Raw genomic sequence first — 27,396 nt, forward strand, 5'->3', positions numbered from 1 at the left:
GTGAATGGGTGCCAAGTTGCCAAGGTTTCAGGCAGAGGCTTTCTCCTTCTTCCAGCTCCTTTAGTGAGACCTTTTGCCTGCAAAGCGCTTGCCTGCAAATCTCTCCAACCTGCAGGCCAGTTGGTATTCCCTGGGCAAGAGCACTTTCTTTCAAAGGAGTTCAGCTCAGGGGTGAATTGGCTCCTTACCTGGGCTCTTGGCCGTGTCAGCTGTGTGTCAGTAACCAAGTAACAGGGGGCGTGTCACAATAAAATGCGCGCATCCCGAGGTCAGCTTTAAGAAACAGCCCCTGCAAGCTGAGTGTGGTTTGGGAGCAGCAGGGAAGGAGGACGAGAAGGGAGGACTCTGCCCCTTTTAGAAGAAGCTCTTGCTCTCGGAATCCCTAAGCTCTTGTCGTAATGTGATCAGTTGTGACCAAAGAGAATACTGCAAGCCTCCAAGATCTCTGTAAGATCCACATCCCTCCAAGCACAGAGAAAGATCACTGCAAAACTGCTCCCATCCTTGTCGGAAAGGTACCCGTTTATATTTTTCCAGTTTCTCTGCAGACCTCTATCTTTGTTGCGTTTTAATGCCATGATTTAAGGAGCCAGGATGGAGGAGAAATTTGAGGGACGGGGGGAGCCTTCCTGGTCTCCCTTAATTCCACTTTGCTTCTCGCTTGCACAAGCTTTGGTGAAGCTAATCTGTGCGGGGAAAAGAACGTTTTGTTTTTAATGCATCCAGTGTGGAACAGTGGCACTTCAAAGGGGTGAAACAAGATAGCTTTGTGTTGTTGTTGTTGTTTAAACTGAAAGCGTAGCAGCTGGATAACTACCTGCAGTGGAACCTATAGTATGTGTACAGAAAGGATTTTGTTCGAGAAATGACAGAACAGCACAAGTGGGGGTTGGCTGATACTTTAAATAGAGCCGGCTGCCAAGTTCTGTTAACTCCTGGATTGTGTTTCACCTTAAAGAGCTTCTGTTATAATCTTTCTCCCTCTCCCTTTCTCTGAAATGGAAAAGCAGGCAATCAATTCTTGTTGCCACTTGCATGCCCAACAGGAGAACCTGATTTTGAAGAAAGTGGTTGTTTGTTTGTTTCCTTGCTTGTGAGAACAACTTCTCTATCTCTCCCCACAACCTCTGAAACCATTTTTAAAAGCTGATTTCTTCATTTCCAAGCTTCTGTCTGCCTCTGTGCTTGCTTTTTGGGAAGTAGCAATGACCATACTCCTATCAAAATTCATTTCCCTGGTTTGTTTTTGGAAAACAGATAGCTTGATTTGCGCTGTAAACCTTCCAGACCCGCTTAGTGTTGGTGTTGAATCGCTGAGGTGCAAAAATGCTGCTTTTGTTCAGTGTGTTTTATTTTATTGCCGTCTTATTGGGTGTTCCTTTTGCAAGTTTCTAAATGCTAGTCTGACACAAGCAGTTGATGCTGTCCGTTATACCACTCCGTTGCCTGAATGCCAGAACACCGCTGGCGTCTCTGGGGCCTGTAAGATTTTTGTCGGTCCAGCTGCCGTCTGGCCTCAGACAACCTTCTGCTGGGAGCCGAGCTGTTAAACAAGAGCAGCAAGAAAATATTTACCTTTATACCTCCCCCCTGCCACTGCAAAAAAGCAACACATCAAATGTCTGTAAAATTCAGGGCAGCAAGCCGTATTTCTTATGCAGCAACAGATTTTGAGCGGTTGCTTAGCACCACCTTGCTGACTCCTGTCCATACGTGGAATTGTAAGATTGCTGGGTTCTGCTGTTTCGGAAACCATTTCTAAAGACATTGCTTTTTGAGCACATTTAATTTATCAATAAGTTAAAAAACGGGGGGCGCTGTAGCCAACTAAACTCTACTTGGCACAAACCCATTGAAATCAATATACATGACTAACTTAGGTCCACTAATTTCAGCGGATCCCCTCTTGAGTGGCACTTAGCTAGAGATAACGCCAATTTGCCTAGAATTCCGAAGCAAATCCCCACTCCCACCCTCAGATTCTGAAGAAGCTAAAAAATCGAAAGGGAGTTTGCAAATGAAGTGGTGTTTATACAGTAATTTGCATATCTGGTTCTGAGATCCAGGCTGAGCGGCAGTTGAATCTCATTGAAGACTAGGGGATAAGTCAGTTACAGATAGGTAGCCGTGTTGGTCTGCCATGGTCAAAACAAAATAAAAAAATTCCTTCCAGTAGCACCTTAAAGACCAACTGAGTTAGTTCTAGGTATGAGCTTTCGTGTGCATGCACACTTCTTCAGATAGGGGATAAGTCAGGTGGGCCTTTAAGCCCCATTGATTTCAATGGGAGCTAAGTGCAAGAAGCTCAGGATATGATAATCTCCTGGTTCCCTTGGCAGACACCCCTTAGTGGAATTTAATTTTTAAGTCAATGCGCCTAAGATTGTGCTGATGGTCTGGATCCAAGCCTCTGGCTGTTTGTGATGTTTAGGGTCATTTGCTTTAGCTTAAATATATTATTCATAATTATTATTAATATTTGGTAGTTCCTTTTTTTTTTTGCAAGATGAACTCAAAGCAGCATTAAAAGTGAGTAAAAGAAAGAGAGTTTTTAAAAGCCTAACATGCCAATATGTACCAAAAAGCCGACCCACTATTTAAAAAAGGCAGAAAATTATAGTCCAGAAGCCTGGGTGGATATAGATATCTTTGCCTGGTGTCTGAAAACAGATAGTGATGGGACTAGGCATGCTTCATAGGGGGGAGCATTCTGCAAATGGAGAGCCACCACCGAGAAGGTCCGTTCTTGTGTTAGCAAGGCCCTGTGAATACATCTAGGACAGGGGTCAGCAACCTTTTTCAGCCGTGGGCCGGTCTACCATCCCTCAGACCATGTGGTGGGCCGGACTATATTTTGAAAAAAAATATGAACGATTTCCTATGCCCCACAAATAACCCAGAGATGCATTTTAAATAAAAGGACACATTCTACTCATGTTAAAACACGCTGATTCCCAGACTGTCCGCTGGCCAGATTGAGAAGGCGATTGGGCTGTATCCGGCCCCCAGGTCTTAGGTTGCCTACCCCTGATCTAGGATATTCCTATAAACCCTAAAGCAGGAGACCTACTCTACGGCAACCCTGGTACGTAGGGTGGCCCTCTGGCCTGCACCTCCTGGTCAGTGACGGCTATCTACCCATGCAGCACAATTGCTGGCAGGGTGAGACCTTGTCATCATTCAACAGCTCAGCTCAGAGATTGCTGACTTACTTACTTACTCACTTACTTACTTATTAAATTTATATACCGCCCTTGCCAGCCCAAAGGTCAAGGTGCTAGCTACTGGTGCATAAGGCCCTCAACAGCCTGAGACTGGTTTGCTTGCAGGATCACCTCGCCCCATATGTTCTCACTCAACCACTTCAATCTGGGCACTGTTACCTTCTCATGCCGTACTTGCAAGAAATCAATCTTTTAGTATGCTTTGGAACTCCCTGCCGGCTGACACTTTGTTGTACTGTCTGAAAACATTTTGGTTTGGGCAAGCCTATCCATGTTTACATATGTTGTTTTTTATTGTTAATTTTAATTATCTTTAAATGTTTTTATTTATGACTTTAATATTGCTTGCGTACCACATAGAGGTTTTATGACAACCAAGCGTTATATAAACTTTGTTAAATAAACAAATCCGTAGAAAGTTCTTGTGAGGAAGAGCTTGCCACCTTCCAAAGCAGTCTTGTTCTGCCGTTACATCACCAGGAAGTACTTCTAATATTTATTCAAAATTTTGTCATTTGAGCCCATTTATTCAGGGCTTATCTTCTGGAATGAAAAAACACATTTGCTCCATCATCTATGTGACTCACAGCTTTTTAGGTTTTTGAAGATAGCTGTCACATCGCCTCCCAACGAAACAATCTCAACACATTCAATCTTTCTTTGTGAGATGTGGTCTTCACTTTCTGAAACACGCTGTGTGGCCAATTTTAGACATCTTCTGAGAAGGGAATATTAACTTCCTTAAAAAAACAAAAAACAGTTCCTGCAGCTTCTAAATAAGTGGGATTTTTAAAAGCCAAAAATGAAATTGGAACATTATGTTTTTGCTTTTTTAATGTACTCATTTCTGTTTTCATTGTAATGAAGTTTTAAATTATAAAATTTGGTAAATGGGCAAAGAAAACAATTTATGCCACAATCCTATTCCCACGTGTACCTGGTTTAATGAACTTCTGAGATGACATGAATAAGTTGCACTGCTGGTTTCACATTGACTGTGATGAAGTTCTCCATATGGGGGAAAATATTGGTATTTAAAATCCAGGATATTGAAGAGAAAACTTATTCTTCATAGTCGCTGAAATTTGGAGCAAAGTCGGTCGTCTTAGTCGGCAGGGGGAAAAAATAAATTTTGTTTCATGACCAAATAAACCCTTTTTTGAAGGTAAGAATATTCCTTAGCATTCCCTAACAACCCGTCTCCTGTTTTAATGGTAATTGCCACAGCAACATAATCTTAACAGTGGAATTGCTTGTATGACACATGCTGGGCACGTGTTGTAGGTAGAATTAAAATATCCACTGGGGCACATTGCTAGGGATATCTTTTTTTAAAAGGAAGAGGAAACAAACAGAACTCCAGCTGCTTCAGATTCTTTAGCCAGGAAAATGAGAGCTTACCAAGTGTAAGGGATTTTACGCATACCTGAGAACCACCCTCTCATCCACAGCTTTTCTGTGAATATATGTCTGGTGACCATATCTTCTGAAAAATCAGTTTCGCCACCCACAGAAGCATGAGGGCTGCTGTTGTTAAGAGTGTTGGACTTGGGAGAACTAGTCTAAACCAGCCCGTGAAGCCTTAGGTTCAATTTGGGCTAATCAGTATCACTCGGCCTTGATCCAGTTCTAAAATTGAAATACACAGCATTCATTATACATTGTAGAGCATGCTTCACATTATTGGTGCTGACCTTCAAAGCCCTAAACGGCTTTGGCTCTGTATACCTGAAGGAGCATCTCTGTCCCCATCGTTCAGCCCAGAAACTGAGCTCCAGCTCCAAGGGCCTTCTGGCGGTTCCCTCGCTGTGAGAAGTGAGGTTACAGGGAACCAGGCAGAGGGCCTTCTTGGTGGTGGCACCCGCCCTGTGGAACGCCCTCCCATCAGATGTCAAGGAATAAACAACTATCTGACTTTTAGAAGGCATCGGAAGGCAGTCCTGTATTGGGAAATTTTTTATTGTTTGATGTTTTACTGTGGTTTTATAGTTTTTTGGAAGCCACACAGAGTGGCTGCAGAACCCAGGCAGATGGGCAGGGTGTAAATAAATAACAATAAATGCTATGAGTTAATCTGTGACAAGTGGCTTGTGCAGACTCTCAGGCAAGGGGTGTCTATAGCATTATTCAGGGAACAGCCACATAGTTCAGGCTCACAGGAAAGTCTGGGAGAAACTTCAGTCTGATTGTCGGTGTGGACAGTACTGTGCTGGGTGACACAAAGATCTGACTAAGGCAGCTTCTTGTGACTAATGGAGGGAGAAGGTAGATGTGATGCAGAAGATCTGTAATAGGACCATCTCGGCCCCCTTTTTCTGCCTTTCCATCAACAAACTTTCCCTCTGTTTCATCCTCTCCCCACCCCTTCACACCGGTCCTTTATCTCCCACATCAAATCTATTTCATCCCTTATTTTTGTGTCATAACATTTGGTGGCCACCAAACAAACAAACAAAAAATGCATGAAAAATTTACTTCTCAACATCTTTTGAAACCCATCGTGATTAATACTGAATTGATCACAAAAACAACCATCACAGGTAAATGAATTTCTAGGACGAAGAACTGGGCCTGTTCTTTTGACTACAGTTTCTAGACTGCTGTATTTTTCGTCGTATCATTTCTGGAGAAAGAGAGAGAGGGAGAGTTTTAATTTGTACACGTCAGTTTTACAATGGCCTTTGGCTATAGCAACTTGCTGAAAGAGCTAATTAATTTTGCTTTGCCATTTTGGAAAATAAACCCACTGTGTAATTGCAAAGTATTATTACACTCTTGCTGGGGAGGACTCCGGTTATTAGTGGCAACACCTCTGCAATGAGATCAGGACTGCTCTCCCCCAGGCACTGTGCCATTAAAGTTTGCGTCGGCTACCATCAGCGCCACCAGGCTGATGGAGAGCTCATTTTTGTGGAAAAGTAGACTGGATTTCCTAAGCACTCCAGAATGAGCTAATAACATCTAGATTAGATTGTAAACTCTTGTGTGTCTGAATTCCACCGCACAAACCTCAAAACCCTGTAATAAACCTTGAGAAGCTAATCATGCCCCTGGAAGGAATTTGAAAACTAATGCTGCAACTGGATGTAGTATTGTTACCATTCGGTCCTAGAGATAAATTCTCAGTGGCTTCAAAAATACAGGGACAGGCAGCAGGTAAAAGACCCCTGGACAGTTAAATCCAGTCAAAGGCGACAGTGGAGTCCGGCACTCATCTTGCTTTCAGGCCGAGGGAGCCGGCGTTTGTTCACAGGCAGCTTTCTGGGCCACGTGGCCAGCAGGACTAAACCGCTTCTGGCACAACGGGACACGGAAACACCGTTTACCTTCCCGCCAGAGCGGTACCTATTTATCTACTTGCACTGGTGTGCTTTTGAACTGCTAGGTTGGCAGGAACTGGGACAGAGAAACGGGAGCTCACCACCGTCACACGGATTCGAACTGCTGACCTTCCGATCGGCAAGTGGTTTAGACCACAGCGCCACCCGCTCCACAGGAATGGGCAAAGCTATATTGACACCTGAGGCAGAAAATCTCAAGAGCATCCCCACTACGTACAGCCTGGGGTAGCCGACATGTTGCCTTCCAGATTATCCCTGGAGAGCTCAGTTGTTTAGAGCATGGTGCTGATAACACCAAGGTTGCAGGTTCAATCCCCATATGGGACAGCTGCATATTCCTGGATTGCGGGGGCTTGGACTAGATGATCCTCAGGGTCCCTTCCAACTTTACAATTCTATGATTCTATGGTGATGATGATGATGATTAAAATTTGTATACTGCCCTATACCCACTGGTCTCGGGGCTGTTCACAAGATAAAATCAAACTATGAAAACTTAAAATACATACTCAAAATAAAACAAGAACAACCCAATAACCCCTCTCCCCAACACATTATAGAAGGGCAGATGTTGTTGAACTCAGCTCCAGCCAACATGGAGGGAACATGGTGGGAACATGGAGGGCATTTTGTTCTCTATCCCTTGTCTATGCCAACTTGCAGTAGCTCTTTGAAGTTATATATATATATATATACACACACACTATACACACACAAACACACACACACACACACACACACACATTTTTATTAGTTTTTTAACATATCATTTTCAACAGTAATTAAACATACTTTTACATCTTATTCATTTTTTTTTACTTCCATCAGTCCTGTCTGAAAATTTTCCAATCTAATCTCTTAGTATGCATTTCTTATTTTCCCTATTACATTTCAAACTCATAACCAATATCTTTTTCTACTTTGTAACACTTCATATATTCCTTTTTACAAAACGTCTTGTAGTCCTACTAATGTAATTTGTTGATTACAGTTGCTCTTCAAATAATTCAGGAGCAAAACACACTCTCTTCGTCCAAGCCAACTGTTTCACGGGCATAATTCCATTATTCAGGACATAATTTTAAATTCCCCACTGAGTTGTTGTGAGACATGTTACCAGAAATGGCATGATTATGCCAGGTTTTCTGCGAGCTCCTGAAATTATCTGTGCATTGTGAATTTGGTCTTTGGCAAAGTAGAACAGTTTTACTGCGCCTTCAGGAGTTTTGAGGTGCACATATTGCACATGTGTCCATGCGCGCGCACACATACCCCTTCTGTCCGGGGGACAAGGAGCAAAAAGATTGTCAGCCTCTGCTCACCATGTTGGCTCCCTGCCATTCCCAGAGGCTAAACGGAGACTGTTTCTATGCAGGAGAATAAAAGAGACATTTTTTATTTAAAAAATTGTCACGCACAGAAACCAGCGGGGAATATTTTAGTCTCCCTGAACACTCTTTTAACTGACTTGAAAGTTGCCACTTCTCAACAACAATAACTTTTCAAAAGAAAACTCCAGTGTGAAGCTGCCAAGTTTGATTTTCAGACTTGAGTTCAGGCGAGCAGAAAGTAATTATCTTTTCCCAATTCATCACCAATTGTTGGTGGGTCAAATCCACTTGGGCTTAATCTTCAACCCAGATCTTGTTGTCCTCTGCTGGTGTGAGGAGCTGTGTCAGCCACATGATTAACCCTCCTGAAATTAACTACAATTGCTGTGAAACTTGCTGAATGATTAATCAGCAGGATGCATGAATTGTCTAGGCTCTAGACTAGGATTACCCATTTCCAGTGTCCTCTTACAACCTCCACCCTGGGAAGGAGATGGCTCCACACCTTAGGAGCCACTGTGGAGCCACTGTCACCTTGTCCCCTGTACCCCATGGGGGTAGCTCTGCCACGAGACTCCTGTGAATAAACCAGATACCTTGAAAGATCAAGAAACATATGAGGAGCTTCCCCCACAGCTTGAAAACCCACTGTCCAGAAGAAGCTAATGACTGTATTAAAAGATGCTCATCCTTTGCATGGCCAGATGTAGCACTTGGGGGATGAATTTTTAATCTTGACTTTGAATGTAAGAAGAGCCTGCTGGATCAAGCCAATGGCCCATCTAGACCTTCATCCTGTTCTCACAGTGGCTGCCCAAATGCCTGTGCACAAGAGCACTCTCCCCATCTGTGATTTCCAGCAACTAGTACTTCTACCTTCAACTGCAGAGGCAGTTGTATGGCCATTGTATGGCCCAGAAGATAAAAATTCTGGCAGTTGTACCAAGCTGGGGCTGAAACAACTTGCATCTTTGGCTCAGCTGCAGGGTTGCTAACCGTGGTGCTGAAATTCACGAACTTTGCATCAGGACCTCTGCGGCCTTAGTTCACAACTAATTCCAGATCCCTTGGCCTGCTGGTCTCCATCTTGCTTTGGCCATCACCTCTTGTCTGTGGTGGGAATGGCAATGGATCAGGGAAGCTTTTAATATTTGATGAATCATTGTATTTTAATGTTCTGGTGGAAGCCTACCAGAGTGGCTGGGGAGACCCAGCCAGATGGGCAGGGAATAAATAAATTTACAGTGGGGCCCCGCAAGACGAACGCCTCGCAAGAAGGAAAACCCGCTAGACGAAAGGGTTTTCCGTTTTGGAGGCGCTTCGCAAAACAAATTTCCCTATGGGCTTGCTTCGCAAGACAAAAATGTATTGCGAGTTCCTGCAGGGGTTTTCCCTTTTCCCCCCCTTTTCCTAAGCCCTAAGCCGCTTATCAGCTGATCCGCTAAAAGCCGCTAAACCGCTAATAGCGCTAATCCGCTAAGCTGTCAATGGGCTTGCTTCGCAAGACGAAAAAACCGCTATACGAAGAGCCTCACGGAACGGATTAATTTCGTCTTGCGAGGCACCACTGTATTAATTAATCATCATCATCATCATCAACAACAACAACAACAACCTGCATAAACCCTCTGGCAGCAAAATGACCCCTCGTTTTCTGCATGTTGTGGAGCAACAGTTGCAACAGCAAGGTCCTTCCTCTGCCCCTGCTGTGTGCACCCTGGGGATAAGGAAGGAAGGTGCTGGCTTGGTTCTAGTTGTCTTTCGTGGCACCAGCTGCCAGTGCTTCAACCAAAACAACAACAAACAGATTAATCTGGCAGCACAAAACAGCAAGAACGGTACACAGGGGAAGGAAAGCGAGCTGAACAGGAGCTGTATCCAGTGCTACTCGTACTCAGCGTCGATCCACTGAAATTAACAGGCATGATTAATATAGGTGCATTGAATTCAATTGGGTCTGGCCAGAGTGAAACTTTGTTGGCTACAACCCCATCTTGCTAACTCATGATGGCTGCGCTGTATTGCTGGCAAACCCCACTGGGATCAGAAGCAATCCCAGTAGAGCACGTTGGAGGAGAGGGTCTGGTTTCGTGTAAGGCACACCCCTGTGTACATATGAAACATCAGGCTGGGTGCTACAGGACAATGTCACATTTGTGCATGTGGGATGCACCCAGCTGTCTGGAGCACCAGGAGGGCAAATGGTTGGTAGTTTTATTATTTATTGACAAAGCATACATTCATGGTAGCACTTAAGGTGCACAGTGGCTATAAAACAGATCCGGTCGTCACTGAACATTCTGGGGGCTTCTTACACACACACACACACACACACACACACACACACACTGGATCTTTCACTCTGTGTGTGTGTGTGTTTGTGTCCTTCTGCATACCTTGGGGTTCATGCAAACCTGCTACTGTTTCCCTCTTATACAGTGGTACCTCGGGTTACATACGCTTCAGGTTACATACGCTTCAGGTTACAGACTCCGCTAACCCATAAATAGTGCTTTAGGTTAAGAACTTTGCTTCAGGATGAGAACAGAAATCATGCTCCAGCAGCAGGAGGCCTCATTAGCTAAAGTGGTGCTTCAGGTTAAGAACAGTTTCAGGTTAAGAACGAATTAAGTACTTAACCCGAGGTACCACTGTGTGGGGGTGCCAATGCTTGGACTACACAAGCACTCACAACTCGAACGCTGGAAACAGAAGGAAGTGTGGCATCTTCTCTATTTTGGCACTGAAAAGAAGCAAAGAAGGAAGCAAGGAGAAAAAAAGAACAAATAGGTATCACAGGGTGAAAGCGTAGGAAGGGGAAAGGCCATAGCTCATCGGTAGGGCACCTGCTTGGCATGCAGAAGGTCCCAGGTTCAATCCCCATCATCTCCAGGTAGGGCTGGGAGAGTCCCTTGCCTGAAACCCTGGAGAACTGCTTCCGGCAGACTATACTGAGCTAGCAGTGTTTGAAACTCCCATTGTTATAGCTCATTTTGCAACAAGGAATTTCATTAGTGTGAGCAGGTTCTGAGCTCTGGGCGCAGTACTGCGCTTAAGATTTCAGCTTAAAACTGCAGAGTGGAAGGACCTTTTTCTACCTCCCCACTTCCAACTAGTCTCTGAAGACTTGGAGAAGAGACCCTCTTAAGAATATTAGGGAGGTGGGCAGGGGAAGGACTAGACCATGCGAAAAATGAACAGAGTACTTTAGCTGCAGTTCATTCATTTTCAGCTTTGTATTCTTATAGAAAAGTGCACCTAGACACCCTGTTGTTGCTCCCATAACCTAAGTTCAAGGTGCCATTTAGCTCCTAGTTCTCATATTTCAGTTTCTAATGCTGTGAGCTAGATGCATTGATGATCTGACTCCATAGCTTCCTATGTGGAAATGGAGTACTTCCAGTTTTCAGTCCTGACCTTTTCCTCTCGGAAGGGCTGGTGCTCAGGTAGAGCATCCGTCTTACATGAATAAGGTCCCAGGTCTGGTCCACAGCATCTGCAGGTAGGGTTTGGAATTGCTTCTGCCTGAAACCTTGAGCGAGCTGTTGCCAGCCTGTGTCGGCAACACTGTTAGATGGCCGAGTGGGTCTGATTTGGTGTAGGCAGCTTCCTCTGTACCTGTGGCCTCCTCACCCCGTCTCAAGATAATTCTGAATTACCTTGCAACCGTGTGAAGAGATCCAGATACACATTGTGCCTTGGGGAAGAACTCTGTTGGAAATGCATTAGACTTAGAGGTTCATATTTCTTATATTTCCCCCGATCAGAATTTGAACCTGAGCCTGGCCTGCTTTCGCTTACCACTCTGCTACGGTTGCGGTTTTCTACGAATTGCTCCTGTGCACAAAAAGCAAAACAAAGCAATATAAAAGGGCAGTTTGAAGTTCCAGCCTTTGCAAAGCAAAGAAAATGCATGACAAAGTTTTGTGGAGGAGAAAAAGAGGCCGTTTGCAAGACTTTGAAACGGATAACGCTCCTCGCGCAGCCGAGATAAGTAGATGGGTGAACAAAGACCAACTGCACTGTGAGCGGAGGGGGTCTCCATGGCAACGTAATTATTTTCTGACTTCAATCTGCGTCCTGCATAATGATAAGAAGTTTAAAGGGAGGAGGAGGGACATCTCTCCCACTTGCTTCCCCAGCAAAACCGACTGGAGAGAGTAAGCTATCAGGGCATGTGTAGCTGCTGCCATCCCTGTTTAAGCAAGATGCCAGCCCTGTGCGGTGCCAGCATTGGGGGAAGGGCCATACAGCAACTCCATAGCAGAGGAGACAGTCCCTGGTTCCAAACTAGCAAAGCCAATGATAATATCCTGCGGCAGGGAGTTTTTCTTACGAACAGGCCCCCAGGCTTCTGTGAGCTCTTTTACGATACGATAATCTTTATTGTCATTGTCCCATACAGAACGACAAAATTGAAAAATCTACATAAAACATTCAAAACAACAAGCCTGCTATCCCAACCTGGTTGCCCCTCTAAAAACTCTGATACCCCATTTTTAAATACGATATATTCCCATAGAGACTCCCTACACTGCGTTTGGGTACCCAAAATTGCATTTGGGTAGAAACTGTTTCAGGGTCTATACGAGCAATCTCTACCTCCGGGATAATCTCACTCTGCCAGTTAAGTAAAAAAACCCAACAAGGTCTCCATTGGCCACCTTCAGGCCTTAAAATTGAACGTGTTGGTGATGTCCCCAATTTCTCTGGTCCTCTGGTTTTACCTGTACAGTGGACCCTCCGGATACGAACTTAATTCATTCTGGGGGTCCATTCGCACCCCGAAAATTATGTAAATAGAGGCATGCTTCTGTGTATGCACACGGCGCGATTGAGCACTTCTGCACATGTGTGCGTGGTTAAACCTGGAAGTATACACTTCTGGGTTTGCCGTGGCCATAACCCGAAGATTCCATATCCAGAGGGATCCGTAAGTAGAGGTATAATAATAATAATTTATTATTTATACCCCACCCATCTGGCTGGGCTTCCCCAGCCACTCTGGGCGGCTTCCAATTTTTTTTAAAAAATACTGTACTACATTAAACATTAAAAACTTCCCTAAACAGGGCTGCCTTCAGATGTCTTCTAAAAGTCTGGTAGTTGTTGTTCTCATTGACATCTGGTGGGAGGGCATTCCACAGGGAGGGCGCCACTACCGAAAAGGCCCTCTGCCTGGTTCCCTGTAACTTGGCTTCTCCAGTGAGGGAACCGCCAGGAGGCCCTCGGTGCTGGACCTCAGTGTCCAGGTAGAACGATGGGGGTGGAGACGCTCCTTCAGGTACGACTGTATGTCTCTTGGATTCATCACTGAGCATTGAATCCTGTCCGAATGTCAGGCACTTACCTCTAGGTCTTTAGCCATCAACCACTCAGTGTCAGGGGACTGAGGAGGAATGGTTGAGACTCCCCCCTTCTCCTACACTTCCCATAGAAGAAACAGACAGCATAGATTTAGAACAGTGGTTTGCCGAAGGGCATATTTAAGAGGATGCAGAGGGGAGAAGCTGGGAAATATTGGGAGAAGAGCAGCAGGAAGAAGAACCAAGGGAGAGACAGCTGACAGTGTCTTTAGAAAGCATTCCTGACCCCCCCTCTCCCAGGACCAGGTGAGCATTGAGAGTAGTAGAACAGAAAGCTCAGATGCAGAAAGCTCAGTTTAGCCATCGCAGGGATGACGTAGAATTAGGAGAGATGGCGCGGATGCGACTTATTCAGAACACCACCATTATTTAGCGGAGATTGTCTCTCTCTGTGAATACTGAATAAATAATCGGTAAGAACTCTTCTTATTTTATCTGCTCCTTGGCTGCCACTGTGGGAGGGATAGGATTCACTGAAGCCTGACACTCAGGTAGCAAAGGTGCAATTTTTGTCCTCCAAAGTTTTACAGCTTTGCTGCCAAGTCGGCATGCAGCTCAGCAATTTGTGCAGAGATCATGTCCATCGCTTCTACTGCCGTTACAGTGGCATCATTTGGTGACACCTTTTCGCCGTGTTTGCAGCCTGTGTCCGATCATTCACCTGAGATTATGACTCGCCTGTTAGAATATGTTAAGATAAATTACAGGACAGAAAACAGAGGAAGATGGAAAGGAATTGCTGAAACAGTTAATTGGAATACAAAAAGGGAGGCGTGAGGAAGTCGATGAAGCAAGTGATTGAAAGATAAGATTGAAAATATTGGATGTTTTTTTTTAATTGTTCTTGTTTTGTTTTGTTAATTCAATGTTCTATGTTGTGTTTCTGTTTTTGTTTTTGGTATTGTATTATATTGTTTTGTTTAATTTTTTTTTTCTTTTTGTAATCTTTAAACTCTTAATAAATATTATTTTTTTTAAAAAAGAGATTATGACTCGCCTGTTAGCTTAGGTAGTGAAATTGTGATCCTTCCTTGCTGGTGCACCACGAATCATGTCGCATCTAAGCAGATGTAAAATTGTGCATTCCGACTGTGGAATGCTTTCCCTAGAGAGACTTGCTTGGTGCCATCCTTACATGTCTTTAGACGCCATGCAAAAAACATTCCTCTTTACCCAGGCTTATGGCTGTTAAATAATCTATGGCCTGTGAAAGTGTGTGGGGGAGGACTTTTATTATTATGATTATTTTACTATTAGGGTATCAGTCAGTATTCTTTTTGCTATGTCTTTATTACATTTTTAACATTGATGTTTTGTAATGTCCTCCTAACGTTGCACACCACCCTGGGATCTTTTTTGTTGTTTTTTGTTTTGTTTTTATGAAATCATTTTTATTTGATTTTACAAATATAGAATTATAACAAGCCAAATACTCTGAATCTCAAGACTTCCGAATCCGAGACCAGGGAGAAGAGTCGGTGGAAGAAGATTGGAAGAAATTTAAAGTTTATTTACAGAAACATTGTAAAATTAAGGAATGTTAGAAGGAGGCTGGAATGAAGTTATGTGGCTTTAGCGGAAATATTATAAAGGATTAAGTAAAAATAGATTGTTAATGGATGAAAGGAGGAAAGGTAAAGTTACATTACATTAAGATAAAATTATAGGATAAAAATTGGGAAAGATGGAAAGGATTTGCTGAAATAGCTAACTGAACTAGAATACAAAAAAAAGGGAGGTGCGAGGAGGTCAAGGAAACAAGTTAATGAAAGATAAGTTATGGGAAGGTTCGTTGTGTTTTTTTAATTGTTTCTATTTTTCTGTTTATTATTATTATTATTATTATTATTATTATTATTATTATTATTATTATTATTTTCTATTCTCTTCTTTTTTACCGTGATGTGTTGTTATGTTTTTGTTCAACTTGGAATTATGTCTTTTTCTTTTTGTAACATTTAAAACTTTAATAAATATATATATATATTTTTTAAGACTTCGCCCCGCCCCCTTCATGGGTCCTATTGTCAGCATTCACAACTGCATATTATTCTGTGCTTTATTTTATATCAACCCATGTTGTCCATAGTATTTGTTACATTACAAGTGAGATTAAAATCCTGCTAATGTTTTCATCTGCTTGCAATGGTCTCTTAAATAGATTATATTTTTTTTCCACCCCGGAATCTTTTGATAAAAGGTGGTATATAAATTGAATAGATGATGATTATGATGATGATGATGATGATTATCATCATCATCATAAAGCCCTTTTCTGAGTATGGGAATGGGAAACCGAAAGTGGTAAATTCGACCATGCCTGGTAGGATTGCTCTGTAAAATAGCTAAAATAGGCACGCATAGAATCTTGGCTTAGGTTTCATGGAACAGGCAAAGGCAAACTGGGCCCTCCAGCTGTTTTGGGACTACAATTCCCATCATCCCTGACCACTGGTCCTGTTAGTTGGGAGTTGTAGTCCCAAAACAGCTGGAGGGCTGAGTTTGCCTATGCCTGTCATAGAAGCAGTAGCCTCAGTCTCCTTAGACGACTAGCTAGTTATAAAACCTTGCCTATGATAGAGTGGACCTTTCATGCCTGGGTTCCCTTCTCTTTGTCTCTGTCTTCGATAGCTGGACTGTACTAGAGGCTCTCCTTCTCCTGAATTTTATTTCAATAAGAAAATGTGAGGGAATGCTAGCAGTTTGGGAATCATCCTTTTTTGGAGGGCTTGCAAAATAACAACAGCAACCACCTGTGCCACAAACCAGATTGGATGAAAACTCGTATCGGAGTGCTCTGGAAGTTGATAGCCATAGTTTTTAATATACTAACCCTTTATGCTCTTCCACACCCATTTAATTAGATTCTTATAGGCTTTTATATATACCTTCTGTTTCAATACTTTTTAGCTTTCCAAAATGTTTTACAGTTTTTAAATGATTGTACCCCATCCTACTTATCCTGGTCTACGACCGTAATAAAGATTTGAATTTGAATTCAACAACAACAACAACAAGAATAAACTTAGGTGGCGACAAAAGTGGTGGTTTGCGCCTCTTTGCCTTAGCAGCTTTGCTGAGACCTTTTAAAAATGTTTAGTGTTTTTTAATCTGTGTTTTCATGATAACATTTTGTATAGTTGGTTTTAATGCGTCTTGTGGATTTTAGCTGTGGTTTTATCTGCAGTTTTATGATGTACTCTGTCTGGAGAGCTCATTGACTGATGTATTAATCTTTCAATAAGATAAATGTTCCATCTTAAAAAAAAATATTTATACCAAGTTTAGCGCACCAGCTCACATTAACGACGCCAGGGGCCGTCAATACACCTGTCTCAGCTTAAACATACAAGCCGAAATACGCCAGCTACCTTGAGACATATCCACATGAAATATACATTTATAATGCAATGGTAGTAAGGTTCTCAGACCATTGCCTGGTTGTAGATTGTGGGTGATTATCTTTCCAGTGCAAGTCACATGGTGATCATAAGTGTTTGCCCCGATTAGCTCAGTTTTTCACTCCAGTCTTAAATTAAGTTATCTACATTTTGCAGCAGTTGTCGTTTCTTAAAAAACAAACGTTGTCGTGAAAATTCATCAGCACTTTCTCCTAGTAGACACCTTTTTATATGCAGTTTCCCTCGTATGCATTTTTTGTATGTCGTTTTCACTAATATCCTCATTTTTATGCATACCTTAATATATGTATCTTTTGCAATCATTGTTTAGTCAGCACTGCAAAATTCAGATGAGTGCAAATTTTGAAGGATGCAATGCTTCGGTTCACGTGTTGTTTCGGAGAGCACGCATGTGATAAATCCAGCTTTCTTTAAAAAAAAATAAAATTAGATTTTCCACAATTGTAACAAAAACCACAAAGCAAAATAACACACAAAGACCAAAAAAATAAACAAATAAACAAACTTAATTCTTTGAAAATCCCACCTTTTTACACCTCTTAATTGACTTCTAGTCCCTCCCTTTGAGTTTCCTTATAATTGAATGTAACAGCTTTCCAATATCATTATTAAACTAAAAATCACTCCAATTAAGTCCATTTTATTCACTTTTCTTAATAGTCTAAATCCCATTTATTTATTTATATCTTATTCTAATCCTAGGGCTATTTGGTACTTTCAAGTAGTTTTTAATTTTTTATATTACAATATTAATTCAAATAGTCCTTGAATTTCCTTCAGTCCTCTTGAAACTCCTCTTCTTTCTGGTCGCGGATTCTTCCAGTCAAGTCAGCTAGCTCCAAAATGTCCATCATCATCATCTGCCAATCTTCCAATGTTGGTAGTTCCTGTGTTTTCCAATTTTTAGCAAGTAATATTTGAGCAGCTGTTGTGGCATACAAAAATAATTTAACATCTTTCTTGGGCAGTTCCAAGCCTATTATTCCAAGAAGGCAGGCCTCTGGTGATAAATCCAGCTTTCAATGTGTTCTGAAATGGATTTCTTCCCCATCCCTAACTGGTTGCCTACCTATGTCTTCCAGATGCTGGAAGGTTGGATATTGACCATCCTGGTATCTGTTGGTGTCGGCTCCCTCCTGTTTATGGTGGCGCTGGTGATCCTCCTCAGAAACAACATCCATGCTACTATGTTCTGGAATGAAATCGTGCTAGAGAAAATCACCAACTTTGTCATGGATCAGAGCAAAGAGCAGCGGATCTTGAACTCTGTGTCCTACAATGCCGTCAAAGGGGATCCCGAGAGCGTCTTGGACTGCATCGACAACTACTGCTCCCAGAAAGAGTGGGCCATGAACGTGGGCGATGAGAAAGGTAAACGGGTGTCATGGACGAGTTGGACGCAGAGGAAGGGTGGGAGGAACCAGCTGGGGAACCCCCAAAGGAAGAAGGCCCGAAATCCGGGGAGTGGTGGTGGGATGACAATGAGTGGTCAAAGGGAGAAGACTGGGAAGAGGAGGTCTCGAAGGATGAAGAGATAACAGGGCTTAGTGAGCTGGGATGCAGAGTCTGTGGTGCAGAGTCACAAGTGTCTCTCCCTCCTGCTGCGGTGCAAGCTCCCTTTTCCCTGGTCTCCCAGCGGTGTGAAAAGAGGGGAGGAGGGGTTAGCTTCATGCAGACACAGTCTCTGATTGCTTGGGAGAAGCCCTGGAGAGTCAACTCCAACTTTGAGCGGTGTGATCTGCTGTTGGTTCGCTCTTTGACAATGGGCTGGAGCTCCTTTAAAGTTGGTCTTTTGTCACCACCAAGAGATGTGGAGATGGCTTCTCTTTAGAATATAAAGAAAGCCTTGCTGGATCAGGCCAAGGGCCCGTCTGGTCCAGCATCAATACCCATCCAGAGTCTCATGGGAAAGAGCCAGCAGAACAACACTAATAATAATAATAAATTTTATTTATACCCCGTCCTCCCCAGCCAAGGCCAGGCTCAGGGCAGCTAACAACCAATAATAAAAACAAGTTGATTAAAATACAATTTAAAAAACAAGATTAAAATACAACATTAAAACATTAGGATGCAGCCTCTTCACAGGAGGAGAAAGGAAAAAGAAAGAGGGGGAGGGAATCAAACTGATTCTAAGCCAAAGGCCAGCTGGAACAACTCTGTCTTACAGGCCCCACGGAAAGAAATCAGATCCTGCAGGGCCCTGGTCTCATGAGACAGAGCGTTCCACAAGGCCGGAGCCAGTGTTGAGAAGGCCCTGGCTCTGGTTGAGGCTAATCTAACTTCGTTAGGGCCCGGGACCTCTAGGGTATTGCTATTTATGGACCTTAAGGTCCTCCGTGGGCCATACCAGGAGAGGTGTACCATAGAGAGAGCATACCACTAGCCTTCCTTGTGATTCCCAGCAACTGGCCTTCAGAGGCATTCTGCTTCCGCCAATGAAGGCAGACTGCCTCCGGACAGCCTTGCATTTAACAACGTGCCTGGTAGCCACAGCCGGCCAGGAATTCCATGCAGGCACATCCTTACAATTCCATGCAGGCCATTGAGACACCTGGTGGAGAAAAGACCAATCTCTTCATTTTCCCATTGGCAGCCTGCTGCATTTTGGTGCTGGTGGGACACAGGTGGCGCTGTGGTCTAAACCACAGAGCCTAGGGCTTGCCGATCAGAAGGTCGGCGGTTCGAATCCCCGCAACGGGGTGAGCTCCCGTTGCTCAGTCCCTGCTCCTGCCAACCTAGCAGTTCGAATGCATGTCAAAGTGCAAGTAGATAAATAGGTACCCCTCTGGCGGGAAGGTAAACGGTGTTTCCGTGCGCTGCTCTGGTTCGCTAGAAGCAGCTTAGTCATGCAGGCCACATGACCCGGAAGCTGTACGCTGGCTCGCTCAGCCAATAAAGCGAGATGAGCACCGCAACCCCAGAGTTGTCCGCGACTGGACCTAACAGTCAGGGGTCCTTTTACCCTTTACAGGGGAAGGGGAGCCCCAGTTCATTTTGAGTACATAGCAGTGCCCCTGGGCATGGATAAAAGAAGCTGGTGAATGCATTGATGCAGGGGATGAAGGAATGCAGTGTATATTTATGTGAATGGATGGGGTTTTTGTTAATGAATGGGACTGATAGGGGATATGAATGGAGGGTGTTGTTGTGATGGGAAAGACAGAGAGAGGGGAGGAGTGACTTTGGCCCCACCTACCAACTGCAAGCATCCCTAAATAGCCCTTTCAAGAGGTGAGGATACATGTCAGGATTTGGCTCATGGCAAGGAAAATATTCTCCCTCTCAGTACCCAGAACAGTTCTGTATTAGCTGCCTTGCCTCCTGGTAAGATGTGCACAATTCAGTCTCGAGCTATGCTCATCGCAGATTGAAAATTTCAATCAGAATGTAACCTAAAAATTTTAGGATATGGCATTTCTGTTCTAAACATCAACAAGTCAAACTCAGACAAATGAAACAGATATAACAACCAACAACAAAAACTCCAATGCATTCTGTTCTTAAACAATATTAAACACTTGTTAATAAAGCATACAGTTGTACATTGTCCTGTCCGTTTCTCATCCCAGTGCCTCCATTTTCAAACAGAAGCACTGCCTGTTTCCCCCCTCTCTCAGTCTCTCAGTGTCTTAGTCCATTTCACTGGGTATACCATGTCCCAAATTCTCAATAGCTATTCAGTGGGAAATCTATACATATGATCTTGCTCCCAGGTACCCTGTCTCAGACACCTCTACTGTAATTTAGAAAAAAGGAAAAAAGGCAGTTTTTAGGGCTCTTCTGTCAACTAATCAGGTCTCCAGGCCTATTAATCGAGCCCTGCTAAAGTCAACACCCTCCTTTTCCAGGTGTGATCCTAGATAAGGTCGTCGAAGAGGCGGATCCTACCATCGCTTTGGAATTTGGAACGTACGTAGGCTACTCGGCCATCAGGATCGCTCGCCTTTTGAAACCAAACGCCCGTCTTCTTACCATCGAATTCAACCCCGAGTTTGCCTCCATTGCCAGAGAGATCATCGAAATTGCTGGACTCAGCGAGAAGGTACTATCCGGCACACAGAGAGCTCCGAAATGTTTGTCAGCAGCAAATGGGTGGTGGTCGCGGCTCTCTGAGAGAGTCGTTGTTTTTAATTCCGTTGAATTGTGGAGTTGGGAGGGGGCCCATCAAAGATCATCTGGTCCAAGTCCCTCCCAACGCTCCCACAGCATCCCTGATAGGTGGCAACGCTCTGGGGCATTGTGGGAAATTTAGATGGCAGACCTCCACACCAGCTGTGCTGCTGGAAATTAAAATGTCAGGCCCAGTGCTCATTGGATTGGAAATCAGGGCATCTGTCCATCAGTCCTGGTAGCCCTGCCTAAGGATGTGGGTGGATGCCAGGCCAGAATGAGGTAGGAAAGGGAAGATGCAAACTATACATTTGAAACATATCCTACACACATTTAAAGCACGATTTCTGCACTATGGTTACCAGATTTTTTTTCAATGAATCCGGGGGCACTTTTTTTGTGTGTGAAGCTGAGTAGCAACAGGGAGTCAGTAGTGGGGATGTTGAGGCAGAAGACCCTGGTCCCAAGCACACATGCATATTGTATAAAGGTGCAAAGCCCTTCTTTCGCACCCTGTGAAACATAAATGCCCAGAGTTTTTTAAAAAACTGGGCAACGGCGCACCACCCACCTGTGACTCCCGAGCCCTCCCTGATCTCCTTCCTCCTTCCCCCTTTGTTTTGACAGATCTGGGGAGGCTCGGGAGTCACGGGCAGGTGGCCGTTGCCCAGGAGAGGCCAGCCTGGTAGTGCAGTTGGCTCTGGCTGGCTTCAGGAGCTGCTCACTGCCGTGGCACAGGAAATATGGCAGGTGCCACGGCAGTGAGCAGCTCCTGAAGCCAGCCAGAGCCAACTGCACTACCAGTCTGGCTCCGGGCTGCTGAGGCTGCCACGTTTCCCGGGGACAGATTTGCAAATCTGGGGACATTCTGGGGACAGAATTTGTCTGGGGACAAATTTGCAAATCTCCAGGAACTGGGGACATCTGGTAACCCTATCTTAGACTACATATCCGTTTTGCTGCTGAAATGGAGCGCACACTCTGTTTTGTGATCAAGGATGGCGAAACTGTAGCTTTCCAGATCTTTGGTGGACTACGGCTCCCATCATGAGTGACCCTTGTCCAAGTTGAGTTGTTGGGAAAGGCCTTGCTCTTTATTATTTTGCCCTTACAGAAGAAACAATTGCAGCCTCATAAACTTTCCCGGATCATAAGCCAAGCGAATCACTACTTCCCACCAGAGACTTCCCTTTCCACTGGCAGAATGTTAACATTCCCTTGAACAGGAGCAAAGGTCATCTACTTTATAACTACACAGAGAGAAAACGTTTGGGGAAGAAATAACCAAGCCAGCTTATTATGCGCACACAAAACCCAAGTGACCCCCGAAGTCGTATTTGACCGAAGCATTTTTTGTTGTTTACAGCAGGGCAATTCAACTGCTTTGGTGGCTGGTGCGCAATGGGACTGATAGGGCAGAAGGCAGGGAGACCAACAGTAGGTGGCGCTGCACGCAATGACAAGCAGAGCCAACCAATTCTAGTTTTGTCCCTGCTGAGTTCTGCAAGGGGTAACACTGAGACGAAGGAGGAAGGAGCTGACAGAGGCATCGCTCCAACTTACTCCTCTTGGATTCGTTGTAAATAAGGAGGCAGGTGCATGGGGGCTGGTTGAGGGCAGTGCCCCCTAATAAACCAGCCTCTACTGCAATAGTTTCCAAACTTTTTCAGGCCACTGCCCTTTGGCTTCATAAACTCATCCCCAGTGCCCCCTGAAGGAGCGTCTCCACCCCCTCATTCTGCCTGGACACTGAGGTCCAGCTCCGAGGGCCTTCTGGCAGTTCCCTCACTGTGAGAAGCGAGGGCCTTCTCGGTAGTGGCACCTGCCCTGTGGAACGCGCTCCCCTCAGATGTCAAGGAAATAAGCAACTATCTGACTTTTAGAAGATATCTGAAGGCAGCCCTTTTAGGGAAGTTTTTAATGTTTGATGTTTTATTGTGTTTTTAATATCCTGTTGGAAGCCACCCAGAGTGGCTGGGGAGCCTGGCCAGATAGGCGGGGTATAAGTAATAAATGTTGTTGTTGTTGTTGTTGTTCCCCATAAAAAGCATTCTTCAGAACAGCGGTTTGCAAAATCCGCTATGGAAGATAATAGCACAGTAAGTTTCAAAACAGTAGCAATCAATTGCACATTTATTCAAGGTCCAATTAAAATGATTTAGTTTAATTTTCAGCTGTAGACCACCCACTTTGGCCCTCCTGCTTTCAACATCTAAAGCATATCATCATCACCATTACTAATTTATTAGTTGATTTACTTCCGAAAGTGACTCAAACAAGCCACTAAAATGGTTACTCTATGCAAATCAACCACAACTACTTGAAACTCTTCAAACGAAGAGCTGACTATTGCTATTATTGTAATAATTTCTTAGTTGCTTTACTGACAACAAATGACTCAAACGAGCCACTCAAATGTTTAAAAAGTATGCCAATAAAAGGCAGGTCTTTCATAACCTACCCCTCTAAAAACAACCACAAGTGCTCAAAACCCTACCAGTTATGAGCTAAAAGAAAAGTTTTTGCTTGGTGTCTAAAAATAGATAAAAGGTGGCCCCAGGTGAGTCAGCCTTGGGGAGAGCATTCCGCAGTCTATCCATAGCATACAATCTTGGTTTTGTATCTGGGACTGGCTCTGGGACCTGGGGCAAAGTGGCCTCTTGTGATCCTCCTCTTCTCTTGGTGGGACCTGGCGGGTTTACCTGGCGTTGGCGAGAGACAACGGCACCATTTTAACTCACACTAGCTGCCCTTTTTGTGGGACGCGGGTGACGCTGTGGGCCTAGGGCTTGCTGACCAGAAGGTCGGCGGTTCAAATCCCCATGACAGGGTGAGCTCCCGTTGCTTGGTCCCTGCTCCTGCCAACCTAGTAGTTCGAAAACACATCAAAGTGCAAGTAGATAAATAGGTACCGCTCCGGCGGGAAGGTAAACGGCATTTCTGTGCGCTGCTCTGGTTCGCCAGAAGCAGCTTAGTCATGCTAGCCACATGACCCGGAAGCTGTACGTCACGACTGGACCTAATGGTCAGGGGTCCCTTTACCTTTTTAGCTGCCCTTTTGATGTCTCATATTGCCCAGAGAGACACTGCCTAGGGCAGGCTTCCTCAAACTCAGCCCTCCAGATGTTTTTGGCCTACAACCCCCATGATCCCTAGCTAGCAGGGCCAGTGGTCAGGGATGATGGGAACTGTAGCCTCAAAACATCTGGAGGGCCTAGTTTTAGGAAGCCTGGCCTAGGGGCACTGTGGAAAATTTAAAATGGCCGCTGGACCCAGCCACTAGATGCTGCTCACAGTACCAGGTCAGGGAGGAGGGATTAAAGGGGGCTCCAGAAGAGACATCAGCAATGCCACCCCAAGTGCAGTGAGACCCCAAAAGCTGCCCAAGGAAGGAGGGTACTGACGCCGAACCTCTCTGTAACACAGCTCTTCTTTGCTTTCAGATCACAATCATCGAGGGCCATTCTCAGGACATCATCCCACAGCTGAGGGAAAAATATCAGGTGGACAAGGTTGATTTTGTCTTTCTGGACCACTGGAAAGAAAGATACTGTCCTGACACCATCCTTCTCGAAGTAAGTTGGAGCGATGCCTCTCTGGAAATTAAGAGATTCCATATTCCTGGTGTGGACCACACGCAGCGGTCTGAACTCTCATGCGGCCTAGAGCCTGCTAGATTTTGTCTTTCATTTTGGTCTTCCGAGGCGATGGGAGTTCAGAGCATCTGGAGTCAAAAACATCTGGACGTCACCAGCTTGGGGAGGGCTGAGTTAGACTGCCTTGCATCCTTTGAGAGGGAAAAGCTATCAGCTTGCCAGCTAGGGGCCTTGCATTCATTTTTTAAGGAGTCCCATTTGTTTTAGCTGTGAAAACAAATGGGAATTCAAATGAACGAGTTCCAAATGAAAATTACCTTTGTTTTTCATTGGTTTCTACGGGGATGAAAACAGTGAAAGAGTTTGAAGCAGGTGTAAAGGGCACAGCAAGATTTTAGGAAGCTACCAGGGGTGGAGGGTGTGGGAGAACAGTAAAACTGACGGAGCTAAAAATGGGGTCCACAAAATGGGGTCCTGCCTGCACCCAGCAAAGGGAAGGTGGTATCATCACAGAATGCCTAGAAAACGCAGAAGTTAGAGGCAACAGAAGTCTGGCCAGGTCTCCCATTCAAGCCATAAAGCGAACAACAAATGGAAGTAATGCAAAAAGTACAGTTCAAGCCAGTGTAGAAACAAAACAAACTTGCTCAGCCCACTTCCAAACTTCCACATTTCCACTTCCAACCATATTAGATAAGAGATGGAAAGAAGATGAAGCCCCTTCCAGCGAAGAATGGCAGATTAAGTTGATGGATTATGCCGAAATAGCAGAAATGATGGAAAGAATCAGAAGTCAGGAAGACCAAAATCTTAATAAGGAATGAGGGAAATTTATAACTTATCTTAAAGACCATTGCAAACAGTTAAAATCATTAGTAGGATTGGAATATCGCTTGTAGTTTAAATGGTGAATTTTGGACACAATGGAGAGGTAAAAGATTTGGGTTAATATAAAAGATGCGGGAGGAAATGATTAACAATAGGACCCACAAAGGGGAGGAGGGAAGTCCAAGAGATTCCTTGGAATCTCGTTTTTATGTGGTAGATCTTCCAAACATCTCCTTGATGAACTTCTGGGATTCTTCAAAATGAAGTAAAGACCTCCCTTAGAGTGGTAGGACCACTCTCAAGAGAGAGCTAATCGTCTATCTCCTGTCTCTTTTCTCAGGAATGTGGCTACCTAAGGAAGGGCTCCATCCTTCTGGCGGACAACATCGTCTACCCGGGGGCTCCAGATTTCATCAAGTACATCCGTAGCCACAAAAGCTTTGACTGCACTAACTACCCCTCTCACCTGGAGTACATGAAAGTGGAGGACGCAATGGAAAAGGCCGTTTACATGGGATGAGAGTGAGAGTATTAAAACCTTAGTGTCAAGCCACTGCTTGTATGTGTGAGCACACACTGTAGTCCTGTTTGTGGGTCGGCGTTAGCTTTCTGTAGTTTTGGGCTTGTGGCTAAAGCGAATTTGTCACAGTAGAAGAAGTTGCAAAGAAGGCAAGTCAGCAGGAGAACAAGGAAGCTTCTGTTATGGTCAACTGAGACCCACTGAAATGAATGAACATGGCCAACCTAGGTTCATTGATTTCAGTGGGTATACCCAGAGTAGACCCTAGCAGGATACAACCCCTTGTGTATAAATAGGCTAGGCAGCTAAGGATCCATGGGCAGTTTTGTTACATTTCCATTTTAGCGAATGACCATTTTCATTGATGGCCTCACCTATTGGATTTTCTGCTTTTTACCCAACAATGCCAAAGCCCAGTGGCTCGCTTTGTGTTTCTCAGCCAAACAAGACCAAATTGCCTTTGGAGACAGACATAAAAGGGGCATTTCTTGGGGGGGGGGGGAGGAAATGGGGGAAAGCAATGAACAGTCAGACCCCATCTTCTTCTTTCGCAGCGGCCAGAAGCGACATGAGAATTGCAAACTGGGAGGCAGAGTCTGTTCCATAGGAAGCAGCAGGGGCTGGATGTGGCTGTGACAAGACTAGTCATTGCGCTGCAAGCCATATATGCACAGTGCAATTTAAGCTTACAATTGGTTCATTTCCTGCCCCCGCTGGTTTTGGAAAGGAGAAATGGGAGCCCCTACTGTCACTTTAGTCGCCTTCCAACATGTGGAAGGCAGTGTCTTCCCCCTTCCCATTTTGGAACCCTGGATTCGAAAACAGACTAAGAATCTCAATGCACAGAAAAAGTTCTCAGCTTCATATGGTCACATTCCACAAGTTTGGGGGGCGCTGACTGAAAGAGCAGTGGAAGGTAGAAGGTCAGAGCACTTGTACTCGGCCCCGCTCCCTCCCTCCCGGAAACCCTACTGGGTTCCTACTGCCTGACAAGAGCTTCTTCCTCTAAAGCCTTCAGAATGTGGATAGACAAGCAAGCAGGTGCAACCTGGCAAACTGGAAGGTGTACTTTGGCAGGTCCAGTGGTTCAGCAAATCCACACTTTTACTGAACCGCTGGAAGCCTCAAAATGCAGCTCTCTTCGAAAATCCAGTCTTCTCTGCATTTTTACACCAAACAAAAATAGCATAAGATAGATAAGATAAAACTTTATTCGCATTAGCCAATGGCCATAGCAACAGTAAAACACTACAGTATACGCAGAAAAGGAAATTTGGTACAGTGGTGCCTCGCAAGACGAAATTAATCCGTTCCGTGAGGCTCTTCATATAGCGGTTTTTTTGTCTTGCGAAGCAAGCCCATTGACAGCTTAGCGGATTAGCGCTACTAGCGGTTTAGCGGCTTTTAGCGATCATCTGTTAAGCGGCTTATCAGCGGATCAGCTGATAAGCGTCTTAGCAGCTTAGGAAAAGGGGGGGAAGGGGAAAAAACCCGCAGGAACTCGCAAGACATTTTCATCTTGCGAAGCAAGCCCATAGGGAAATTCGTTTTGCGAAGCGCCTCCAAAACGGAAAACCCTTTCGTCTAGCGGGTTTTCCGTCTTGCGAGGCGTTCGTCTTGCGGGGCACCACTGTATAAGAGCACAATTAAAAGTC

At 44.4% G+C, this 27,396-nt stretch overlaps 1 protein-coding gene and 1 long non-coding RNA gene across 2 annotated transcripts; one reads left to right on the forward strand and one right to left on the reverse strand.

Moving 5' to 3' along the window:
- The first annotated feature begins 277 nt into the window (after nucleotides 1-277).
- Nucleotides 278-25,774, forward strand: COMT (catechol-O-methyltransferase). The gene is made up of 5 exons (XM_081842862.1): nucleotides 278-515; nucleotides 17,767-18,055; nucleotides 20,536-20,729; nucleotides 24,241-24,372; nucleotides 25,562-25,774. Exons 2-5 carry the CDS (start codon nucleotides 17,767-17,769, stop codon nucleotides 25,739-25,741), a joined length of 795 nt encoding a protein of 264 aa, XP_081698988.1. The 5' UTR covers nucleotides 278-515; the 3' UTR covers nucleotides 25,742-25,774.
- On the reverse strand, nucleotides 3,582-6,529 carry LOC309330949. The gene is made up of 3 exons (XR_014151661.1): nucleotides 4,953-6,529; nucleotides 4,651-4,853; nucleotides 3,582-3,767 (listed from the first exon to the last, which is right to left on the reverse strand). It is a non-coding gene; the product is annotated as an uncharacterized lncRNA (long non-coding RNA).
- Nucleotides 25,775-27,396: the final 1,622 nt, after the last annotated feature.

This window comes from Podarcis erhardii (assembly GCF_964252035.2).
Source record: "Podarcis erhardii genome assembly, chromosome: 15".
NCBI lineage: Eukaryota > Metazoa > Chordata > Lepidosauria > Squamata > Lacertidae > Podarcis > Podarcis erhardii.

What these genes read in the sequence shown, in the direction of transcription:
- COMT (XM_081842862.1), top strand. Translation starts at nt 17,767, where the DNA reads ATGCTGGAAGGTTGGATATTGACCATCCTGGTATCTGTTGGTGTCGGC. An exon ending in GAACGTGGGCGATGAGAAAG is followed by an intron (nt 18,056 to 20,535) that starts GTAAACGGGTGT and finishes CTCCTTTTCCAG; the next exon opens with GTGTGATCCTAGATAAGGTC. An exon ending in TTGCTGGACTCAGCGAGAAG is followed by an intron (nt 20,730 to 24,240) that starts GTACTATCCGGC and finishes CTTTGCTTTCAG; the next exon opens with ATCACAATCATCGAGGGCCA.